The sequence below is a fragment of the Leopardus geoffroyi genome, chromosome B4 (genome assembly GCF_018350155.1).
Source record: "Leopardus geoffroyi isolate Oge1 chromosome B4, O.geoffroyi_Oge1_pat1.0, whole genome shotgun sequence".
Lineage (NCBI taxonomy): Eukaryota > Metazoa > Chordata > Mammalia > Carnivora > Felidae > Leopardus > Leopardus geoffroyi.
Window position 1 is genome coordinate 75,726,182 of NC_059341.1, and position 10,274 is coordinate 75,736,455.

The following is a 10,274-nucleotide window of genomic DNA, read 5'->3' on the forward strand; positions in this document are numbered from 1 at the left end:
TTAGTTGACCATACAGTTGTGGGTCCATTTCTGGATTTTCTATCTGCTCCACTGATCTATGTGTTTGTTTCTGTGCCAGTACCATACTGTCTTGATCACTACAGCTTCATAACATAGCTTGAAATCCGGAATTGTGATCTCTCCAGTTTTAATTTTCTTTTTCAAGGTTGCTTTGGGTAATTGGGGGTCTTTTGCTGTTCCATACGAATTTTTGGATTGTTTGTTCTAGTTCTGTGAAAAATGCTGGTGGGAATTTTGATAGGGATTGCATTAAATGTGTAGATTGCTTTGGGTAGTATTGACATTTTAACAATGTTCTTGCAATCCATGCCCACTCCATGAACCTTTTGTGACAAGAAATTAATTTATTTGACTGAATATATGTCAAAGAAGTAATGGGCACTGGACTCAGAAGGGATTGGCTGAATGAGACCATGAAATACTGAATGAACTATTTGGCTTGACAGCCTCAAGGTTGAATGAAAACATCATTTTGTGAGACCATAGTCATTCTATTCTTTGGGTTCCAACAAGTCACCAAAGAGCTAGATCTCATCCCAGACCCTAGTCACCACCAGAACACCTGAAAAACTATTTTTCCCCCTTGAATGGGCTAGGGCAGGTCCCCACCAACCTGTGTCTTTGCTTTCTGGCAACTAGGCATATCAGTTTTTTAGGCTACTCAAGGTTAGGTGGATGAAGCAAACTTCATTCAGTACCATATTCAATTAGTAACTACTTTCCACTTTGAAGTGCATTTTACACTCCTATCTTAAAAAAAAAAAAAACCACTCTGAACTCTATCCTAAAACTCCTGGACAAAACAAACACATTTGGACTTAGTTTGTCTACACTACTCCATTCTAGTACTTTTTTCTCAGTCTTCACTTAATTTTCTTGCCAAATACAATAAAATAAGCAATCACACACTTAAACCTCTATTACCAAGAGGTTATTTTCATCAAATGGCATATTCTTAAAGTGATCAAGTTAGCCATTATGAATGTATTTCATCACCTGTTTTCTCACTGTCTTCAAGCCAAATATAATAGGAATTCTCCATCACAGAAGGACACATTTATTGCTTCAACATTTTATACAGAGCTGCCTTCACCTCCCGGTTCTTGAGGCTGTAGATGATGGGGTTCAGCAAGGATGTGATCACACTGTACTGAATGGAGACCACTTGTTCCAACTTGGAGCCAGAGAGGGGAGTCATGTATCTGAATAAAGCTGTGCCATAATACAAAAGCACCACAGTAAGGTGGGAAGAACAGGTAGAGAAGGCTTTGCCTTGACCCTCAGAAGAACGTATGCTTAGGATGGCAGAGACGATTCTGGAATAAGAGAAGAGGATCAGGGGAAGTGTCACAAATCCCAACAGTGCACATGACCCAGCAAGAAGGGCCTCATTGGCAGTAGGGTCAGTGCAGGAGAGAGGGAAGAGTGAAGGCAGCTCACAGCAAAAGTGAGGGATGATATTGGGGCCACAGAAATGTAAGTTGTAAATGAAAAGACTGTTTGGCAAGGAGTTTAGGAACCCCACTGCCCATGCTGCAGTTACCATCCCGACACAAAGAGGCCTATTCATAACCATGCTGTAGAGGAGAGGGTGGCAGATGGCAGCATAACGGTCATATGCCATGGCAGAGAGTAGGCAGGCCTCTGTGCTCCCAGAGAATATGAGAAAGAAACTCTGGGTCACACAGCCCCACACAGATACGGTTTTCTTCTGCATTAGTAAGTTCTGCAGCATCTTGGGCATGGTTACTGAAGAAAGACAGAGATCTAGAAATGACAGGTGACCTAGGAAGAAGTACATGGGTGTCTTAAGGTGAGAATCAGTTCTGATCACCAGGATCATCATCACATTCCCCATTAGCGTCAAGAGGTAAATCACCAGAAATAGTGCAAAAAGGATGGTCTGGATCTGGGGATTTCTGGACAATCCCATGAGGACAAACTCGGTAACGATGGTGAGATTTTTCATGATTAAAGTTACTGGCCCTGGAAGAAAACATAATGTAGCTGAGTCATTTCAGATGAATAAGACTGCCTCTCTTATTTAAAAAAAATGTGACTTCCAGCTTAAAGGTATAAATAAAAATCTATGAGACCAAGGAGTTTCCTTCTGGGTCACACTCATTATTACTTCAATTCTGGTGACATGCAGCATTCCAAAGTGCCTCCTCTGTAACTGCTTCTTTGAACTTTAATACCCATTTATTCAGGAAATATTGAGTAAGCATCCTAGTGCTGGGCACTGTACCAGATCCTGAGAATACAAAATTGTTTCAGACATGATTCCTGCCCTCAAAAGGGCTTAGGATTTAACAGAGGCAGATAGACATATAAAGAAGCAACATAAAGGCTGTAATAACATAGTGCACAGGATACAGCAATGGCAAAAATGTGAATCAATTATCTCTGGATGACCTGTTAAACAAAGAAGTAATGCTTAAGACTGTTTGACTGATATTTACTCCACTAAGTAGACAAAGTAGAAGATAGTGTTCTAGGCAAAGGAAATGGTATTATCAGATATAGGGAGGCATAAAATAATAGTGCTTCTCTGAAGAACTTCATTATCTCAGAATGAGTGGGGGCAGGAGGATACACAGGGACATGTGGTGCCAAGCATGAAGGTCATGTGATCAAATTGGCAGTTCAGAAGCATTAACCCTACAGAAATGTGGAAGATGAGCAGAAGGTCATGGAGCATATAGTTAAGGCAATTAGCTCATTCTTTCAGTAGGTATTTACTGAGTATCTACTATGTGCCATGTAGAGTTCTAGACTGTTAGGGTGTGCCATTGAACACAACAGACAAAAATTTGTAATGTAAGCTTCACAAAGCTTACATTCTAGTTAGGAAACTCAGAAAATAAATAATAGACATAACAATTAAATATAATGTGTTAGAAGGTGCTATGTGCTATGTAAAATAATAGATCACGGAAACAGAGATTGTTAACGAGGGGGTAGAGGAGGGCGGTGAGGTATGCAATTTAAATCGAGTGGTCAGGAGAGGAGAAACTGAGACAGTGTCACTCAAACAAGGATTTGAAGGAGAGATCATTATCCCTGCAAACATTCTGTGGAAGGAGAATTGGTAGAGTATAGCAGTAAGCCTGGTCAGAGATGATAAAGGGTTAACAGAGGTTGCAACAGTGAGGGCAGACAAGAGGAGGCAGATTTAAGAGATATCACTGAGATGAATTCTAAAGGATGTCATTACCAATTTGTTGGTTAGGGTGAAAGAAAGTAAATAAACAACTGATTCTCAGGTTTTTGCCTTTGGTGACTGAGGGGTCCCACTCACTGAAATAGGTGATCCAGGGAAAGGAACATGTTTGAGGCAAAGATAATAAACACAGTTTTGAATACGTTGTTTGACGAGCCTTGTGGGACAGTGAGGGTGTGTCCAGAAGGCATTAGGAATTTGGGTCATGAAGTTCAGGAAATATATTTGGGCTGAATATATGAGTCAAAGAGTCATCAACAAACTTATTCAGAGTGAGCCCACTCATAATAGAAGAGGCTCTAGGATGGAGTTCCATATAACAGAAAAATCCAATGGGAAAGAGGGAAAGAGAAACTCACAAAGATCCTGTACTCGTTCAGCATGGTCAAGCATGGACCTATGCCTTTCTGATTTGAAGGACTCATTGGAGCTCATAGAACCCAATGTCCTCTCTTTATAGGTGAGGAAACTGAGGTCCAGTGAGGGGAAGTGAACTGTAACTCCTCCCCCCAACTCCATTACTCACCAATCTACCCATCATCTTTATTCCTCTTTCCTTGCCTATCCTGTTAAGAACCCTAAGGTCTCAGCTCAAGGGTCATTTCCTCAGGGAAGGCCTTACTCTTCATCCTGCCACTGTAATTTCCTTTTTTACATTTGTTTCTCCTTTATTATGCTTGCTACAATTGTAAAAAAAAAAAAAAAAATTTAAATAGGGTATGTAAGAGAGGTCTTCCCAACCTCCCTCAACTTTTCCCTATCCCCTGCAGTCAATCTTTGTCTTATTACCTTGCTTTGTCCTTACAACACTTACCAGCACCTGGTATTTTATAATACATTTATTATCAACTTTCTCTTCCACTGGGATGTAAATTCAAAGATTTGTCCTGTTTTGGTCATTACTGTATCCCTAGCACTTAAAAGAGTGCCTAACATATAGAAAGGGCTTGGTATATATTTAATGAATGAATTTGTTTCATGTCTGTGTTTTAAGAAGTTCCATGAGGCCATGGACCATGTCAGTGTTTTTTATCTTTATATCCTCAGAGCTTAGCACAATGCCTAGAACTTAGTAGGTACTCAGGAAAGGTTTATAGAATAAATGCATGAAAACATCACAAAGCTAGCTCTTGTACACTATTCTACTTTAAATGTAGGAGATTAGAAAAGCATTTTTGATTATTGAATAAGTAAAAGAATAAAGAAATAAATTAACGTATGATTCATAAATAACCCCATTAGTGAGACATAAACTGCCCTGGGAAGTAAGATGTCATATTATACTCTGATGCCCATGGCGCTGTCCTAAGGAAGGGTCAGTTTGAGGTCCCTTTGACTTTCTTGAATGGATGGCAATGAGGCTGTACAGAGAGTCAGAAGACCTTGACATGAGTCTCAGCTACTGGTCAGGCAATGTGGTTTTAGGCAAGTAGGCAAATCTGAATCTGAATCTCTATTTTCTCATTAGAATTATCTCCCAAGGTCTACGTGGCAAACTAGATAAAAATGAATTATTTTAGGATTTAAAATCTGGTTTCTGAAGAGGAGGGAAAATGGCAGCACAGTAGGAGGACCCTGGGCTCATCGTGTCCCACAAACACAATTAGATAACTAGCAAATCATCCTAAATGCCCCAGAAAATCAACCTGAAGACTGACAGCACAAACTCCTCAACTAAAAAGAGAAGAGACCACACAGAAAAAGGTAGAGAGTGCACAGACATGTTTTAGGGAAGAAAAGGATAGCAGGTACTGGTGGGGGAGAGGGAGCCATGGTCACAGGGAGGGGCAAGAGAGATTGGAGCACACACGGGGATGTACAAGGAAAACATCTCCCCAAAGCCATTGGCTTAGAAAATGAGAGTAACTGAATTTCATGGGTTCTTGCAACCAGCAGAGCTTAAAGCCTGGAGTTTTAAAGGTTAGTGGCTTGTCTGGGATAGAGCCTGAAGGGGTACTGTGCTGTTTCTGGAGAGCAGGCAGGCAAAAAACCTGGGGAGCAGATGGCATGGAACAGTGATATAAAGAATTCCTGGGGCACACAAGAGGGTGCTAATTTGCTCTTCTCAGAGCATGTCCCCGAGAGGGAGCACTCACAGGGATGCCTCTCCAGGAACAAAGGAGCTAGCTGGCACCATTTCTTCTTCCATGCTCAGCGTAAACACAGAGTGACCTGCGGGAAGCAGCACAGTGCCAACATTGGCTGCCTAACTTGCTTACACCAAGCCCCACTCCCTCTGCACTCTGGCAGGATTGCTTTTCTCACCCAAGTCTGCCTCAGTCCCAGCGTGGTAGGCCCATCCCTCAGAAGACCAGCATAAACCTCTGTCCACATCATGTCTTTTGACTAGGGAGTTCTTCAGGGCCTCAGTTCTGGCGGAGGTGGTACCAGATTTCATTTCACAAGCAGACCAGAGCATACCTAGTTCAAACTCAGCACATTCAGATCACGGACCAAACATTGCCCACAGCAGGCAAGGAGACCCTCTGCAGGTAACTGGCCTTAAGGGAGGAAAGGCCAAACCCAACAGCAGAGCATATGCAGCACACACCAGAGACACATTTTTAAGTGCCAGGCCCTGGGAGATACATGACCTCTTCTTCATAAGGCCCTTACTTTCAGGAGCAGGAGACATGACTTTTCTAACACAGACAAGAAGGGCAGAGATACAGACAAACTGCCAAGGTGGAGGAATTTACTCTAAATAAAAGAACAAGGGGCGCCTGGGTGGCGCAGTCGGTTAAGCGTCCGACTTCAGCCAGGTCACGATCTCGCGGTCCGTGAGTTCGAGCCCCGCGTCAGGCTCTGGGCTGATGGCTCAGAGCCTGGAGCCTGTTTCCGATTCTGTGTCTCCCTCTCTCTCTGCCCCTCCCCCGTTCATGCTCTGTCTCTCTCTGTCCCCAAAATAAATAAACGTTGAAAAAAAAAATTAATAATAGTAGGGGACTTTAACACCCCATTTATATCAATGAACAGATTATCTAAACAGAAAACCAATACGGAAACAATGGTTTTGAATGACACACTGGACCACATGGACTTAACAGATATATTCAGAACATTCCATCTTCAAAGAGCAGAATACACATTCTTTTCAACTGCACTGGAACACTCTCCAGAATAGATCACATATTAGGTCACAAATCAAGCCTCAACAAATACAGAAAGACTGATATCATACCATGCACCTTTTCTGACCACAACACTATGAAACTTGAAACTAACCACAAGACAAAATTTGGAAAGACCACAAATATATGGATGTTAACAACATACTACTAAAAAATGAATGGGGCAACCAAGAAATCAAAGAAGAAATTAAAAATATACATGGAAACAAATAAAACTTAAAATACAATGGTCTCAAATCTTTGGGAAGCAGCAAAAGTTGTCCTAAGAGTAAAGTATATAATAGCGATACAAGCTTACCTTAAGAAGCAAGAAAAATCTCAAATAAATAAACTAAACTTACATCTAAAGGAGCTAGAAAAAGAATAACAAACAAAGCCTGAAGCTCACAAAAGGAAGGAAATAATAAAGATTAGAGCAGAAATAAATGATATAGAAACTAAAACAAATAATATAACAAATCAATGAAACCAGGAGCTGATTCTTTGAAAAGGTTGATAAACCTTTAGCCCAACTTACCAAAAGAAGAGAGAAAGGGGGGCGCCTGGGTGGCGCAGTCGGTTAAGCGTCCGACTTCAGCCAGGTCACGATCTCGCGGTCCGTGAGTTCGAGCCCCGCGTCAGGCTCTGGGCTGATGGCTTGGAGCCTGGAGCCTGTTTCCGATTCTGTGTCTCCCTCTCTCTCTGCCCCTCCCCCGTTCATGCTCTGTCTCTCTCTGTCCCAAAAATAAATAAAAACGTTGGAAAAAAAAAAAAAAAAGAAGAGAGAAAGGACTCAAATAAATAAAATCACAAATGAGAGACAAGAAATAACAACCAACACTACAGAAATATGAACAATTATAAAGGAGTATTATGAAAAACTATATATGCCAACAAATTGGACAATGTGGAAGAAATGGATAAATTCCTAGAATCATACAAACTATCAAAACTAAAACATGAAGAAATAGAAAGTTTGAACAGACCAATAACCAGCCAAAAAATTGAATCAGTAATCAAAAAACTCTCAACAAACAAAAGTCCAGGGCCGGACGGCTTCACAGGCAATTTCTACCAAACATTTTTTTTAAAGTTTAGTTATTTATTTTGAGAGAGGGAGTGCACAAGCAGGGGAGGGGCAGAGAGAGAGGGAGAATCCCAAGCTCTGCACTGTCAGCAATGAGTCCAATGGGGGACGTGATCTCACAAACCCTGAGATCATGACTAGAGCTGAAACCAAGAGTCAGATGCTTAACCAACTGAGCCATCCAGATGTTGCTCTACCAAACATTTAAAGAAGAGTGAATACCTATCCTTCTGAAACTTCTCCAAAAAATAGAAAAGGAAAGAAAACTTCCAAATTCATTCTATGAGGCCAGTATCACCCTGATACTAAAACCAGACAAAGACTCCACTAAAAAAGAGAACTACAGGCCAATATCCCTGATAACCATGGATGCAAAAATTTTCAATAAAATACTAGCAAACCAAATCCAATAATACATTAAAAATATTATTCACCATGATCAAGTGTGATTTATATCTGGGCTGCAATGGTAGTTCAATATTTTCAAATCAATCAACATGTACACCACATTAATAAAAGAAAGGATAAGAACCATATGATCATTGAGGTACCTGGGTGGCTCAGTCGGTTGAGCATCCAACTTCAGCTCAGGTCATGATCTCGCCGTCTGTGAGTTTGAGCCCTGCGTCAGGCTCTGTACTGACAGCTCAGAGCCTGAAGCCTGCTTCAGATCCTGTGTCTCCCTCCCTCTCTGCTCCTCTCCCCCTTGCTCTCTGTCTTTATTTCTCAAAAATAAATAAACATTAAAAAAATTTTTTTAAATATATGATCATTTCAATAGATGCAGAAAAAGCATTTAATGAAGTACAACACCCATTCATGATAAAAACCCTCAACAAAGTAATTTTTGAGAGAATATACCTCAACATAATAAAGGTCATATACAAAAAACCCACAGCTAATATCATCCTCAATGGGGAAAACCTGAGAGGTTTTCCTCTATGGTCAGGAACAAGACAGGGATGTTCACTCACCATTGTTACTTAACATAGTAATGGAAGTCAAGAACAAACAAAAAAAAAAAAAAAAGAGAGAGAGAGAGACAGAGAGAGACAGAGAGGAAGGAAGGAAAGAAGGAAGGAAGGAAGGAAGGAAGGAAGGAAGGAAGGAAGGGCATCCAAATTGGCAAGGAAGAAGCCAAACTTGCCCTATTTGCAGATGACATGTTACTCTATGTAGAAAACCTGAAAGACTCCACCAAAAAACTGCTGAACTGATAAGTGAATTGGGTAAAGTCACAGGATACAAATTCAACATACAGAAATCTGTTTCATTTGTATATACCAATAATGAAGCAGGAGAAAGAGAAATTAAGGAATCAATTCCATTTACAATTGTACCAAAAACAATAAAATACCTAGGAATAAACTTAACCAAAGATGTTAAAAATCTATGTACTCTGGAAACTATAAAACACTGATGAAATAAAGTGAACACGACACAAAGAAATGGAAAGACATTCCATGCTCATGGGTTGGAAGAACAAATATTGTTAAAATGTCAATACTACCCAAAGCAATATACACATTTAATGCAATCCCTATCAAAATGCCACAAGAATTTTTCACTGAGGGAGAACAAACAATCCTAAAATTTGTATGAAACCACAAAAGACCCTGAATAGCCAAAGCAATCTTGAAAAAGAAAAGCAAAGCTGGAGGCATCATAATTCTGGACTTCATATTATATTACAAAGCTGTAGTGATCAAGACAGTATGGTACTGGCACAAAAATAGACATATAGATCAATAGAACAGAAAACCCAGAAATGAACCCACAACTGTATGGCCAATTCATCTTCCACAAAGCAGGAAAGAATACCCAGTAGAAAAATGACAGTCTCTTCAACAAATGGTGTTGGGAAAACTGGACAGCGACATGCAGAAGAATTAAACTGGACCACTTTCTAACACCATATACAAAAAGAAATTCAAAATGGATGAAAGACTAAATGTAAGACAGGAAACCATCAAACTCCTAGAGGAGAAGACAGGCAGCAACCTCTTTGACCTTGGCCGCAGTGACTTCTTTCTAGATATGTCTCCTGTGGCAAAGGAAACAAAAGCAAAAATAAGCTATTGGGACTTCATCAAAATAAAAAGCTTCTACACAGTGAAGGAAAACAATCAGCAAAATGAAAAGTCAACCTATGGAACAGGAGAAGGTAACTGCAAATGAAATATCCGATAAAGGCTTTTTACCCAAAATCTATGAAGAACATCTAAAACTCAACACCCCAAAGAATAATCCAATTGAAAACTGGGCAGAAGACAAGAATAAACACTTTCCAAAGAAGACATACGGATAAAGCAGAAGATGCTCAACATCACTGACCATCAGGGAAATACAAATCAAAACTACAATGAGATACCAATTCACACCTCTAAGAATGGCTAAAATCAACACAGGAAAGAATGGGTGTTGGTGAGGAAACCCTGTTGCACTGTTGGTGAGAATTTAAACTGATGCAGCCACTCTGGAAAACAGTATGGTGGCTCCTCAAAAAGTTAAAAATACCAATATTGCACTATATGTTAAATAACTAGAATTTAAATAAAATTTTGAAGAAAAAAATAAATTTCCAGATAGTATTTTAAAAAAGTTAAAAATAGAAGTACCAAACAATCCAGCAAATGCACTACTACTAGGTATTTACCCAAAGGATACAAAAATACTGAATCAAGGGGATACATGGGGATGTGTGTGTGTGTGTGTGTGTGTGTGTGTATAGATATAGGTAGATATAAATAGATATGCATATAGATATATAGGTATATAGATATATATCTTGCTATTTGCAATGACATGTATGGAACTAGAGAGTATTATGTTA

At 39.9% G+C, this 10,274-nt stretch overlaps 1 protein-coding gene across 1 annotated transcript; it reads right to left on the reverse strand.

The window, feature by feature from the left end:
* Positions 1 to 1,078: 1,078 nt before the first annotated feature.
* LOC123591601 (olfactory receptor 8S1-like) lies at positions 1,079 to 1,990 on the reverse strand. Its single transcript, XM_045466084.1, has one exon. The coding sequence runs from the start codon at positions 1,988 to 1,990 to the stop codon at positions 1,079 to 1,081; it is 912 nt and encodes a 303-aa protein (XP_045322040.1).
* Positions 1,991 to 10,274: the final 8,284 nt, after the last annotated feature.